This window comes from Fukomys damarensis, unplaced genomic scaffold, assembly GCF_012274545.1.
Source record: "Fukomys damarensis isolate Sample0158 unplaced genomic scaffold, DMR_v1.0_HiC HiC_scaffold_30, whole genome shotgun sequence".
NCBI lineage: Eukaryota > Metazoa > Chordata > Mammalia > Rodentia > Bathyergidae > Fukomys > Fukomys damarensis.
In genome coordinates, this window is record NW_022900942.1 from 57,529,081 (window position 1) to 57,543,990 (window position 14,910).

The window sequence follows — 14,910 nt, forward strand, 5'->3', positions numbered from 1 at the left end:
CCTTATCTATAAATTTTTTTTCAGAAACTTCTGCATGTGTTTACATTGTAACATTATATTGTTTCTATCTGATCAGATTTTAACTTTACTAAAGTTGCCTGGTTATTGGTGTTGTAGTAATAACTGGGTAATACCATGTATTTGACATAAACACAGTCTTACAACAGAGCAGAAGGTGGGTTATACTGTATTTTGCACATGAGAATTAAGATTTGGAGAAATTAAGAAACTTGCCCCAATGTTTAATGTACTTTTTTAACAGTAATGCCAAAGGCAAGGAGTCTCGTGGCTAAGTTCTGGCCCCTGCACCACATTTCATAACATGTTTTACTAGTCACAGAATGAAGATGATTGTATTATCTGAAGCTAATTATGTTCTTAGACAATAGCAGGGTTTTTTTCTTTTTTAATCTAGACATGAACACAGAAGCAGAACACCGACTTCTCCATCACGCCAGAAACGGCAATGCTGAAGAAGTAAGGCAGCTATTAGAAATCATGGAGAAGAACGAAGTAATGGCTGACATAAATTGCAAAGGTGAGCACTGAATGGATTGTATAGCTTCCTCTCTGGAATTCTACACTACATACCCTGCCTTCAACCCTGATCTGCCTGGTCTTGCATGTGATAAATATCTTTTGGCAGAGCCTTCACAAGATTAGGTGAAATGTTTCTCTAATCCCTTCTAAGTCGGAGGAGTTGAGAGCCATGCTTAATTGTTGTGGATCTTAAGGCCTTACAAGTTACAAGGGTGAATCCATGGCATACATTCTCTCTGACATTTTTTTTTCCTTCCACACTGGGGATTGAACTGAGGTCTTAACATGCTAGGCAAGCCCTCTACCACTACTTGACATCCTCAGCCTTTTAAAAAATTTCATTTTGAGACAGGGTTTTATTAAGTTGTTGAGGTTAGCCTTGAAATCCTCCTGCCTCAGCCTCTTCAGTAGCTGGGATTATAGGCATGCACAACCAAGCTTGGCTGTTTTTTTCTTGAAGATATTGTAATTGAGCCAGCAGGTATGAGGGATTTCTATATGCTCCAGCATGTAAAGTACCTGGGAGATGATGAAGAATAGACAGACATTGAGGTTAGTCTACTAGATTAATAGGTCAGAGCAGTCTGCATTACAAAATAGGTGTCAGGACCTGGAAGTTCAGATGCCACGAGACCACAGGGGAGAGGTGTGTAACTGGAACTTGGAGAAAATGTTTCTAAGGTGATCTGTGAAAGTGTGTGTAGGAGTTCACCAGGTGAAGATTGAGAAGAAAAGGTTACAAGGCAAAAGCAGCAGCATGTGCCAAGGCCTGAGTAGAGAGGCAGAGTTCATGGCAAGGGCCCAGAGGTGGGCGGGAGAGAGAGATAAGGCTAGGTGGTAAGGAGCCACCAAATGATAATGTACCATGCAGAGCAAGGTTACAAACGTATCACAACCTTGCAGGCAGATATGCGGCGAAATAGAATTTATTCTCTAAAATGGTCTAGGATTTTAGCAAGTCCTTCACATTGCAGGAGTGAGGTGGGAGGGCTAAAAGTTAGTCTTTGGCTCCTGCAGTCCTAGTAGTCCCTTTGATAAACGCCTATCTCCCCTTCCCCACCATCTTCCCCGAATGGTCACTTTAGTGTAAAGTTGGGGCCTTGCTGTGTGTTCATGCAGAGAAGCCAAGGTGTCCTCAGGCCCACAAGGCAGCCTTTGGTTCCTCAGTGACCCTTGTCTATTTTTTTTTTTAATTGAGTTTATTGGTACTTTTTAAGTATACAGTACAGTTACATTCATCGTTGGATTTTGTACCTTTACATGACAGATCTTGGTTCTCATTTTTTCCCCATTCCCCTGCCCTCCCTTTACCCCCTCAGGCCTCCCCTATTTACAAAGACTTTGTTTCCATTTTTTCCTTTTCTCATATTTTTTCTTTTCCCCTACCCTTTCCACTTGACCCTTGTCTTCTTTCTTAGTGCTTCTTTGACTTTTTCTTTTTGGTACCGGGGATTGAACTCAGGACCTTGTACTTGTGAGGCAGGCGGCAGCACCACTGAGCTAAATCCCCACCTGCTTCTAGTGCTTCTTAAGCTGAGGTGAAATTCAGGTGTGAAGTTAAACTTGTATCTCTCAGTCTACCACACAAAATGGGTGGTGCTCTCTGGCCACCTCAGGAGACTCACCTGAGCTCTTGTTGGCTTTGAGGTGCCAGATCTCTTCGTATCTTTTTGTCTGACACCTGGCCCTGGCTTGGTGGTTCAGCTCAGTCACACTCATTGTATTAGAGCCAGGGAGTGGTAGCTGCCCAGTCCAAGAAGCTGCAAGCCTATGAGTGAGACAGACAGATACACAGATGCACAGAGAGAGAGAGACAGGACACCAGTGATGCCGGCTAGTCCAAGGCTGAAGGCCTGCAAGTCACCTTGAGAGCTGCCTATGCAATTCCCTACACAAAGACTAAAGAATCTGGAGTTTGTTACATGCCACAGCAGTGGCAGAAAATAACAACAGCAACAACGAAACAAAAACACCCACTCAGGCAGGGAGCTTCCCCCTTTTGCTTTGTCATTCCATCTGGGCCCCCAGTCCATTGGATGGTGCCATTCATACTCAGGGCAGGTCTTCCCCACTCAGTTGGCTGGCCCACGTGCCAATCTTCTGTGGAAACACCCTCAGAGACATGTTCAGAAGAATGCTGTACCAGTCTCCTAGGTATCCCTCACCTGGTCGTATTGACAGCCAGAACTAATGCTCACACTCCTCTCTGGGGAGAGTGGTGTGTGGGAATGTGTGAATAGGTGGGAGGGAGTTCATAGTGCTTGTGCTTCAATAGCCAGCTTGCATGTGGGTGCCAGGGTAGGTCTTTTCCTAGCATCTCAGGTGTAGCTATCCTGTTCTTAGTGTCTCCTGTTTAGCTCTCTTCCTGGGCTTGAGATCAGGAGCGATACCTCTCATCTTTATTTCCCTTCCACAATTCCTCTGTCCCAGGAAGAGCAGGCTTCAGGTGGACATATGGATATTTTATCACCCTGTGACATTCTCCTTCTAGAACAACAAACCTAATGAGAAAGGAATGTTATCTTTGCGGTAGGGGAGAAACTATAATCTGAGTGGTGTAGAAACTAATTGAGTCAGCTAAGGAATTTTAAAATTTATCTCCATCCTTCTTAGTATTTACTTCAGTATTCCATTTTGAATGCTAAAAATATTCCATCCTCCTTAATACTCTTTTCTGCCTGTCCTTTCCCCATCCCTGGTAGCCTCAGGCTAATTATTGGGAATCACCTACTTGGAAATGTGAAACTGAGAAATATGTATTAATTTTTTCAAAATGTCACCTCATTATTCCTGTCAGCCTCTGTCTTAAGGGCAGTTTGAAGGGTTTATGTAGGGGAGTGACATAATCAGATGACATACAGGTTTGTGACCCAGGGGCATGGGCAGATTGGGTATATGTCCTGTTTCCATGTGGGTATTCCTTCGTGGCATTTCTTGGCTTTCTTACTTGTTTCTAATGCTGAGATGCTGGCAAAATGGTGTAAAGTACTACAGTTTTCCTGTAAGACTTAAAAATTAATACCGCAAAGATGTTATCGTTGGGAGAATCCAGTGATGTCAAGTTGAACATGGGAGAATGAAGCACTGACATGTCCTAGGCACCTAAGGCTGGGCTTTCTGGGGTCTGGTGTGGAGGATCTAGCTAGTTGTGCTGGTTGCTGTTGCCATACTATGTGTGTGCTTGTGGTCCTGTCTATTGCTCATGTGAGTTGTTCTTGTAAATAAAGATATGTAAATATTAATGTTTATGTACACAATATACTTCATATAAAACTGTGAGTGCTGTCCTAAGGAATAAGTTTCAGAAGCAGAATAAGAACATATACTGGGGGCTGGGGATTTAGCTCAGTGGTTCTGCCACCTGTCTTGCAAGTGCAAGGACCCAAGTACAATCCCTGGTCCCACCCCCATAAAGAAAGAAAAAGAACACATACTGGTAGTCTCAACAACCTGATTCTGTGTAGTGCCATTATCTTGCTAGGATGTCCAGATGTGAAGTTACTCAAATAATATCCAATAATACCTGCTGGTGTTTTTCACCATCTTAATATTCTGTATAGGGAGGGCTCTGTTCTTTGTAAATACTTAAGAATTTAATATTTCTTATTCATTGAAACTTCTTTTAGATATCTAAAGAGTATAAAGAATATTTGAGGTATTTTTAGGATAACTTATGATTTTGCAGATTAATTTCTTGATCCAGAATCCTACTTGGAAACACTAGATGTGAGAAGAGCAGATCAGAAACTGTTCTGATTAGTTAGGGGAGCCTATTGTGGGTTAGACAGGAACAGAAGCAGTGGGAGTAGAGAAAAGTGGATGTAATTAATTAATTAATAGTGTGGAAGCAGAAGCGATAGAATTTACTGAGTAGGAGTGAAAAGGAGGAAGGAAAAGGCAAGTGTGGTGATGATGTCTAGAATGAAAAATGAGCTAATTGGTTACAAAAGCACAGAAGGAGAATGGATGCTTTCTTTGTGCAGAGCGAAGGATGAGCTCGGCTTTCTACACTGAGCAGGAGGTACCTGTGTCATCCACATAGAGGGAATGCACTAGTAGAGAGTCGGGTGTGGGAATCTGGATTCTGAAGTCAACAGTATGTAAACAAAGTAGTGGGAGAGGATCAGAAAATGCCATTAAAAAAATTGACAATAATGAACCAATTGGAGAAAAATAAATGATCTTCTAAAGGATGCTTGGAGAAACTTGTAGAGATGTGGAGAGAAACATGGAGTGCAGGGCTGTGGCAGCCAGGGAGGTCTGCTGTACTGTCCAGTGCTGGGCAGTGAGGGGGCGGCAGCACAGGGCCTCTGGGGTTCTGTGGCAACAGTTTGGGTTCAAGTTGAGGACAGCGTTAATGACAAGTGGGAGATAAAGCGGGGCTGTAGTGGATGGGAAGGAACAGGTGGAAAGAGCAAGGGAAGACTGGAAGTGGGAAGTGACTGGGAGGAAGATGTCTGGTAGAGAATTTGGCATGAGAGAGGGTTGATTGTTTTTTGTTTATTTCTGTGAGTAAGTAACTAAAGAGGGAGAAGAGTACCGGAGAACCAGGAAGGGACAAGCTCCCAGTGAAAACTTCTATAAATAACAAAAACCTAGCCCGCACACCTGTAAGCCAGCATTCGGGAGGCTGAGGCAGGAGGATCGCGACCAGCCTGGGCTACACTGAATTCCAGAGCAGTCAGAACTACGTAGTGAGACCTCTCTCAAAAAACTAAAACAAAACACAACAAAAACCTATAAAGTGTTACAATGTAAAATGGCTTCTGCTGTCTCTAAGAGCAGTTTGTTTAGCTCAAAACTAATAGGCACCCAAGACACTAATTGCTGAATGAGGCATTTGGTCTTACCCTGAGATAACAGGGCACTTCAAGGCCTTGAGCTCCGATGAGAGTGGAGCCACCTGATTGTAAGAGTGTCTAAATGAAGGAACCCATTGCTAACATTTGCTCCCCTGACCCTGAACAACCCCCCTTGCCTATGGACTAGAATAGATAACTTAGGTGAATCTTAAAGGTAAACTCCCCAACTGCAAAGAATTGCTACGTCTGGGTTGAAAAGATTAACTGTTCTGTGACCGTGATTTGAACTGTGAGAATGAAATGTAACCACCCAAATGAAGTCAAAGCTGTGAAACCCTATAAAAGGAGGAGTTGTAACCCAGTGCATCATCGATCCAGGCAACGGCTTATGTGCGATTGACCCTTATCGATGAGTACATTTGTTATTTTACTTCCATTCTGCTGCCTCTCTGTGTGTCATGGATTCCTTCCTTGACATCAGGAGGGACGTATGGCAGATCAGTTGCTGGTAAGCCAAGTTCTGTGAAAGCTTCCGTTTTTATTGAGAAGCTAACAGATGAGGTCATGCCCAACAGACAAGGGCCTGAGTGGGAATCTTGAGGAGACTAACAAACATACTGAAATACCTGTGGTGAAAAGACACCTGACCACGGGATCACCAGAAGGATTGCCTAGCCTGAGTGTGCAGTCTGCGAGCCTGATCTTGTGTTACCAGGGATCCATGGGGGGCTAGCTTCACTATTGGTTAGCGGCCCCAGTATGGTTATGAGCTAGTGGATTTGTCAGGCTTTGGGGGGTTTTCTAGGCTGCTGTGACAAAGATAGTAAAGCAAGGGTATTGGTAAATATTGACATATGGGGTCAAGGACTGTATACCGCATTTATCAATAGATGTTAATTTGGGGGCTGTTTACATACATGAAGAGTGATGAAGGGATGATGGGCCAATAAATGAAAGAACAAGTCCTACTAGTGAACAAGCTGGCAAGTTGGCAGTTTGCGGGAAAGTGGCTTTCTGTGTTCATAGTGATGCCCAGATGTTGGCTGTGGTGGTGAGTACCTGGCATTAAGCAGAGGCATAGTTTTGTGGCAGACTAACTATGGTCAGCTTGGAATACCCAGCTGAACTGAATCAGCATGGTTGGGTATGGAAGACCCACCTGAGGTCTGTGGCCAATGGCATAAAAAGAGAACTGAAGGAGAAGATTATGGATTATTGATTTTCTAGGAGAAGCTTGCTGTGGATGGTTTTTCTGATGCTAACTTGGCTCTTCTTGTTGGAAGAGGAGCTTGGGGCCTCGCTGATGGCTGCTGTTCTCATCTGATCTTCATTGTGAGCATCACTTCCTGGCTCCTGTACAGCATCCCTCAGCCTAGTGGCACAGATCCTTCACCACTCTGGCCCTTGGGTCTTCCCTGTGCAGATCCTCAATACAGACTTGCATGAGACGTTGCCGTGGGCTCTTGGCCGCTGGCTGGACTCTGAAGGACATTGCCTTGGGCTCTAGGCCTTCAGCTGGACTTGTGTGGGATATTGCCTTGGGATCCAGGCTCTTGGCTGGATTCTTTGGGTCTGTAGTGTGCAGCTAATCTCTTGCACGCCTCTGCATCTGACTTTTTGGGTGACTAATATAAAATAACCCTACAAATTATGTGTAGTAAATTTATTTCCCTTGCAGAACCCCAAAACTACAACAGTTTGTAAGAAAGAAGGAAAGCTGAGAGACTGAGACCAGGATACTTGCCCAGGCAGTAGGTCCCCCAGAATGCTGGTAGATTTTGTAGTAGGGGAGGACTCTGCTTGGTTACTTGGCAAGGGCTAAGCTGCTGGAATGCTGGCAGGTGGCAGCAGAGGAGGCATTTGAGGGAGCGGTGGTTCAGGGAGGGCTTGTAGCATGAGTGGAGAAGGTATTGACCAAGGGTGGCCGTGGGTTTTTGACGTGGGGTTCTGCTTCTGTTTAGTGGGGATATGGAAGTCGGGGGCTTCACTTGAGGAATAAGAGGGTAGGGATCTTATCAGGAGGAGCTAGTTTTAAGAACAGCAGGCAAAGAAATGTCTGGTGAAATAGGCTGAGCTCTGGCATTTATTGACTGTAATTAGTAGTTCCACAGGGCACACGTGTAAGAGGAAACAGATGCAGCGGTTTGGGTAAATAGCAGGCAGTCACAGACATGCTGCTGGCAACTGTAGTGTCACATGCGTGTGTGTGTGTGTGTGCGTGCGTGTGTTGGGGGAGTTGTTAGCACTCTGTTGTAGATGCTGTAAGGTTGGTGGCTGAAGACTGTCAGTTCAGAACCTGAAGTTCAGGAGCTGAGTGCTGAGCGTACTGCAGTCCCCTTCAGCTGTTAAGCTGCAGCCAGCCCCTCTGGGGTGGCCCACGGGGAACAGTGTGTGCCTGGATTGTAGATGCTAAGGTTGGTGGCTGAAGACTGTCAGTTCAGAACCTGAAGTTCAGGAGCTGAGTGCTGAGCGTACTGCAGTCCCCTTCAGCTGTTAAGCTGCAGCCAGCCCCTCTGGGGTGGCCCACGGGGAACAGTGTGTGCCTGGGCTTTGGGAATCTGATAGGGCTATAGTCTCTGCATCCTGATTTAGAATTTCAGTTTGGAGCATCTCTGCTCTAAGCAGTAGTGGTCTTTATGTTTTTTGCTAAATTGTGTAGCTTTCATTGTTGCAGTATTCATTTGTCTCTTTTTCTTTCTTTTGGTCCCGGGGACTGAACCCTGGTCCTTGTGCTTGTGAGGCAGGTAGTGGCACCACTTGGCTAAATCCCCAGCCCAGTACTCATTTGTCTTATTCCTTTCTCTGGCTGTGTGGCTAGAGTCTGACATTTCACTGCCTTTATCCTTGGTTCTGGTTATCTAGTTGGATTCTCAGCACTCTGGTAAATCAGTATCATCATTAGCGGAGATTTTATCTGCAGTCAGACACTATTTTCAGTCCCTGCCCCTGGAGCTATCAGTGTTCCCAGTGCTGCAGGAAGGACTCTAAAGTCCTTTTGGGGTACAGATTTTCAGAGTTGCTGTGCACTGCCCTTAGCGCCTTGTGTACAGGTTTCAAAGAGAATTGCTTCTTGTGAAATGTTGCGCCAAGAGAACAGTGTCTTTGCTAGATGATATCCAAATGGTTAAAGACTTAAAGCTTTAGAGCCAGCAAGTTACTGGATGTGAGGTGACTTGACTGTAACCTTGTCATGTCCCCTGTGCCCTTTTAGGGATGAAGATGTGAAGTCAAAAAGTGGCTTGAGGGCTGGGGATGTAGCTCAGTGGTAGAGCACTTGCCTAGCATGTTCCAGGCCCCGGGTTTGATCTGCAGCACCACAAAGAAAAAATGAGAAGGCAGCTCCAGACCTGGGTCTTGTGAGTTCTAGTCCATTGTGTTTGTCATTCTCCTTCATGTCCTCTTGCTTCTCCTTCACCAGCAGCACAGGGTGTAGGAGAACCACTGGCCAAGATATTAAAGTAGCTTCATGGGAAGAAATTCAGTTTATTGTAAAACTACCTGCCTAACATTTAAAAATGCCTTATCTGCTTCCATTTGTAGGAAGAAGTAAGTCTAATTTGGGCTGGACGCCTCTTCATCTGGCATGCTATTTTGGACATAGACAAGTGGTCCAGGATCTGTTGAAGGTCTATTTATGGCTTTAATTTTTTTAATGACCGTAATAATTATTATGGAAACTATAAGATGAAAGTCTTAGAAAAGCCGACTGAGCAGTAGTAGCTTATTTAAAGTAATAGTTCATCATTAAAGACATTTAATTTTTCTTTACTAAATATATGAATTACATAAGCCTGATGACTTAAAAGTCTGTTTTTAATAATTTTATGTAAGTGGCTTTTAAAAGAGGTAAATTTGGTTTTTTGTTTTTTTTGTTTTGTTTTGTTTTGTTTTTGAGACAGGGTTTCATGATGTAGTTCAGGATGGCCTTGAACTCACTCTGGTCCAGGCTGGCCTGCAACTCATGGTGATCCTCCTGCCTCAGCTTCCTGACTGCTGGGATTACAAGCATGCACCATAATGCCTGACTCAAATTGGGCAAATTAATGAAGATACAATCTTAATTTTTACACATATTACAGTAGAAAAAATAATAAAAGCATATCCTTAATTAAATAATATTGCAATCTCTTACAACCATATTTAATGAGAATTGAGACTTTGTATTTCTCAATTCTCTGAATAATTTTTCACATAGATATTTTTGAAATTGTGTTACATATTTGAATTTATATGTACATTTATATGATTTTTTTTTTAATCTCAAAACTTATTAACTTGACGGTGGAAGAAATATATTACATTCAGAGACAATTCCTTTTTCAGTATAACTACTTTTAGAGTAAAGATGTATAGATTTTTAAAGACAAATACCTTCTTATCTGGTAGATTTTTGCCTTTCTGGAAACCTATTTCTTTTACTATAAATTGATTTAATTAGTAGTGTCAACCAAACGACATTAACAGTTGTTTTAATTTCTGAAATACTTCATATATCCTGATATGTGAAAGATATTTGAAGTTTTCATGTTTTCCAGGCCGGTGCGGAAGTGAATGTGTTAAACGACATGGGAGATACGCCGCTCCATCGAGCTGCTTTTACAGGAAGAAAGGTGAAAAATGTTCTACTCTTCAGTGTTTGCAAATGAAATCTTTGGGAGAGGAATCACTACTGTTTGCTCTTTTAAAACTGTATGGCCAGCAGCTGGAAAAGGCCATAAAAAAATGTAAAAACCAGCTCTTTGGGTCAAAAGTGTGCAGGATCTTACAGCTGGACAGTGAACTGTTTCCTCAGGTTATGAGACTCCCTGCATCACCTCGACAGGACGTCATTCACTCTGCTTGTGTGCTCCAGCAGTGGGGACCTCCTGTTATTCCTTTTCAGAAATAGCTTTGGGGGGATTGCTGTATAATTTACACTGCATAAAACTCCTTTACTGACAGTGCACATTTCCATGATTTCTGTTTCCACAGTCATACAACTGTGATGGTTAATCTTGACTGTCAACTTGACTGGTTTGAGAGACGCGTAGGAGGTAGCAGAGGCCTATTCACATCTAGGTGATCTTGGGGATTCTGTCTGGTTCTGGCCTCTTCCTGCTCATTCTCTGCTTCCCAGCTGCTTTGAGATGAACAGCTTTCCTCTCCCGTGCTTGTGAGCTGTGCTGTTTCTGCTTTGAAGTAAGCCAACCTTAGACTGAAGTCTGAAACTATGAGCCACAATAAACCTTTTCTTAATGAAAAGCTGACTCATGCAATAGCTGTCACCACAATCCAGTTTTAGAACATTTTTGTAATCCCAGAATATTTCCTCTGCTCTATTTACATTCATTTCCTGTGCTAATGTCCCAGGCTACCATTCATATTTCTGTCTCTTCATATTTGTATTTCCTAGAATTTCTTATTAATGGAATCATATAACCTTTTATGTCTGTCTTTAATTGACCCCCATGTTGTGTTCAAGTGGTAACCTGTATCAGTAGTTTATCCTGCTTTTTGGCTGAATCATATTCCACTGAGTAGATATAACAACATGTATTGGTAGGACTATTGTTTAATGGTATTGCCTTGGCATATATTGGAAAATGGGCTGAACATAAATGGAAACATTTATTTCTGGATTTCCAACTTTTTTCCTTTGATCTGTATGTCTATCCTTACATCATGTTTTCAGCCTACAGACCTTATACTCCCTTTGTTAAATTTATAACTGGCCTGGCCTTTGTGGAATTGGAAATGAGTCTGGCCAGCTGATATCTTTGCTCAGTTTAAAAAGAAAATTAAAAATATTTAGCATAGTTTTCTGGTACCCCTGCATCTAAATAGCTTAGTGATCAGCCAATGTTTGGGCAGTGAAGCACTCAAGTACTTTTCCCCATAGGGCTGCTACCCTCTGCCCATGGACCTCTGGGTTAGAGAATGTCTTCCACGTTCAGGCATTTCTCACCTCTCCCTCTGCTCTGACTTTCTCACAACTACACGTGGGTGATGTTTTCTAGCAGATGAGGGGGTTGGGAAGCTAACTGGCTCTTTCTGCGCTTCTTTCATTTCCAGGGTTTCCCTCTTATGTGTCAGACTGTTTTGGTATTTGCTCTTTGTGGTCAAGTAATGGTCCCCAAACATTTCTGCCTCCTTGTCCCTGAAATCTGAATGGTTCAATTCCGTACCAAAGAGACATTAAAGAGGCAGATGTAGTTGAGTTGCTGATCAGCTGAGTACAGGAAGGAAAATTACTTTGTTTTATTTGGTATAATCACAACAGTCCAAGAGGTGTGAAAGGTAGGAAGGAGTTAGAATCAAAGGGCAATGATGTGGCCAGTTAGATACAGTGTTTCTGGCTTGGGAATCAGGAGGAGGAGGCCATGAGCCAAGGAATGTTGATTACCTCTGGAAGCAGAAAAGCAAGGAAAGTTCTCTCCCAAAGCCTCTGGAAGAAGCCAGCTCTGTAATGCATTGCTTTACCCAGCTAGCCCCATTTTATTTAGACTTCTGAAATATAGACTTGTAGGGTTATAATTTGTGTTGTTTTAAGCTACCAAGTTTGGTGGTTTGTTATACCTGCATTAGAAAACTCATAGGAAAAGCAACATTATGCTGCCAGTTCTGTGGGTTTTCACATTTGTTTCTTAATGAATTTGCTACTTTTACTAATAATGCCTCTTGGTGTTGGTTTTTGCCTTGTATTCCAAATCAAGTCAGTTCCCCTGGCAGCAGGGATGGGCAGACTTTTGAGAAAGTGGGTATGGGGGTGGGAGTGGAGAGTGAAACAGTGGGGTGGCGAAGTGGCAGAAGAGGCAACTGCCTGTGGTTAGTGAGCTGAAGACTCCTGATGTTCTTACCTGAGGTTCTAGCGGTTTGTGTCCTTTAACTGCTTTGCTTCATTGTTTCTTTAGTGAATATCCATCCAACACCATGAAAGGGTTTGTTCTGGCAGTTTTGTCCAGTTTTTATTTATTCTTCAGGATAGCAGTTCTCTGACCTCTTAGTGTAGCCAGAAGTTGCTTCCCACCCTTTCATGACTTTATTGTTTATTTAAGAATTCTGGTAAATTAAGGCATAGAATAAGTTTACTCTTGGTTACTCTGATAATTGACTATTGTCCAACATGATCCCTAAGGGTTATTTTGTATCACATAATTGGATGTAATCATGTCCATCACAAATTAAGCATGAATTTTATATTGCTTCATACTTTTCATTGTTTCTGTATAAATTATCATGAATAAATATATATAAATTATCATGTAAGTATGTACTGAGCATGTTCGGATTACATAGCACATTTTACGTCCCTGTGCATTTGTCATCATTTGGTACTTAGGAGACAGGAAGTCTTAACTAAAGCTGTGAAAAAAGTACTTTATAAAAAGAACAAAAATTGTAGTAGGTTAATTGCCATATGTGACTCTATTCAAATATGAGCTATAAGGCCGGGGATTTAGCTCAGCGGTTTGGTGGCCTGCCTTGCAAGCGCATGGACCCGAGTTCAATCCCCGGTACCAAATATGATCTATAAATTGTTTGATCTGCCAACCCAAGTGAGAGCCACTTGCTGTTTCCCTTCGTAGTCCAGGGCTTCTCCTTTTCTGAGAACCTCAGCAAATTGTTTTGCCACCTCTTCCCACACACCTGTCTATCCTTGAAAGTGCAGCTCAAGGGCTGGGGATTTAGCTCAGTGGTTCCAGCGCCCAGCACCTGCCTTGCAAACAAAAGGACTGAAGTTTGATCCCTGGTACTGAAAGGAAAGAAGGGAAAGAGGGAAGGAGGGAGGGAGGAAGGAAGGAAGGAAGGAAGGATGGAAGGATGGAAGGATGGACGGACGGATGGATGGACGGACGGACGGACAGGCAGGCAGCTCAAATTCAGTCTCTTCTGACTTGTACTGGGAGGAAGCAGTGCTTCTCCAGGTTTCCTGGTTGCATGACAGCATTTTCATTCATCTTGTTCCTCGTATTAGAGTTACAGCCATATGTGTTGTAACTCTCCTACTAAGTTGTGTTAATCTTCCTCACAAGGAATTAATACATTGTATTTATTTTTATCTTGCAACATGAGATGTTAAACCAGGCCTCCATTTGGTTGAGGTATGTATTTTGTTATCTATCCAAAAGATGGAAGCTGAAGCTAAATGGTTGCATCACATAAAAATATTAACACATTTATGTGCTTTATTAGGCATGAGTACATGAGGTAAAAAGGTTAGTACATTAGTGACCCCTAGTGTTCCTTTGTGAAAATTAGTATGTCAGAATTTTTAAATATTTACCATTTGCTTTATTATTCAGGTACAATTAGAATGCTGAAGTTTTTGTGCCTTTTATGATAAAATCAGTTTAAAACAGGGACACAGTCAATATAGTAAATATTTGGATTGTTGCACTGACCTTTATTTTTTAGTGGAATTGAGAATGCATTAAAAACAAATGCTTTCTATATTTCGTTGGCACAGTTGCTTCATTCATTGGTAAAGGACAGAAACGTTGTATTCTCTGGGGCGCCAGCTGAGACAGGTTTCATGGAGCAGGTTTACTGAGTGCTGTGGGATCACACCCATGGCAGGTGCAGGCCTGGGGAAGGTTAGAGTCAGGCAGTGCTGCAGTGTCAGGGTGCCGCAGCCCACTGTGTAGGGAATGCTGCAGAGGAGGCCAGGCCTTTATAGTGCTGGGACAGCCACTGGTTACAGGCTACCCTGGAAAGGAGGTGTGAGCTTGTGTGGCATGGTGCTGTCCAACTGAGCTGATCCCTGGCATGCTACTAGCTGAAGGCTGCCTCCTGGCCACTTTTGGCATCTGGCATAACAGGTACTATATTCCAGAGGGGAAATCTGTGCAGCACATCACAGCTTCCACTACAGCCTATCCTTTGTTCTGCTCAGATCTGCTTTCTCATACACGTGTGAGCAGTTCCTTCACATGCCAGTGGGCCTCTTCTCTGGGAGAAATTCAGAAGACCAAGGCCAGTGGTTGCTACAATAGAATCATTTTTTCCCTTCTGTGCTAGCCATGTTAGGTTCACACTCCCCTTCATTAGTGCACCATTTAGCTTTGTGGCTTACCTAATGTTACGGCTTGGTTCCCTGGAGGTCTGAGGCCATGGTTACCATGTCCTTTGTAAGCTAGGGATGCTACCTTTGTCTGTTTACTGTCAAAATTGGATGTGAGAATACCAAGAGACCCCTCAGTGTATCGTCTGCCATGCTAAGTCTGTTCTCCATTTCCCTTTAGGGTTCAGCTCTCCTTCCTTCTGATGATCAGGTTCAATTACCTCTGCTAAGGTGGAGACTTTTCTTGCTTGCTGGTCCATTGACATAGTGAATGAGCCCACTTCAGCATTTTTTGCCTTCCTAGCATGTGACTCAGAGCATTGTCTTTGGGTGTGGAAAACACTAGCACAGAACCTGAAGAAGCCAATGAATTATTGTGCCGTTTTCTTTTATGGGAGGTACACAATGCAATAATTTCTTCTTTTTTTGAGAGGGTTTTATTATGTATCCTAGGCTGGCCTCAAACTCTCAATCTTCCTCTCAGCCTTCTTCAGCCTCTTTTTTTTTTTTTTTTTTTTTTTTTTTTTT

The 14,910-nt window shown here is 42.9% G+C and overlaps 1 protein-coding gene across 2 annotated transcripts in view; it reads left to right on the forward strand.

Moving 5' to 3' along the window:
* Positions 1–415: 415 nt before the first annotated feature.
* The window catches only part of Osbpl1a (oxysterol binding protein like 1A), a 179,880-nt gene continuing 165,385 nt past the window's right edge, over positions 416–14,910 (forward strand). The window contains exons 1-3 of one of the 2 annotated variants that reach the window (XM_010643791.1): positions 416–538; positions 8,883–8,968; positions 9,878–9,952. In XM_010643791.1, the coding sequence (XP_010642093.1) occupies positions 418–538; positions 8,883–8,968; positions 9,878–9,952 (282 nt within the window). In that variant the 5' untranslated portion in view covers positions 416–417. Of the gene's footprint in view, positions 539–8,882; positions 8,969–9,877; positions 9,953–14,910 lie in introns of those variants that run through there. The other variant, XM_033757581.1, reaches the window with a different exon arrangement.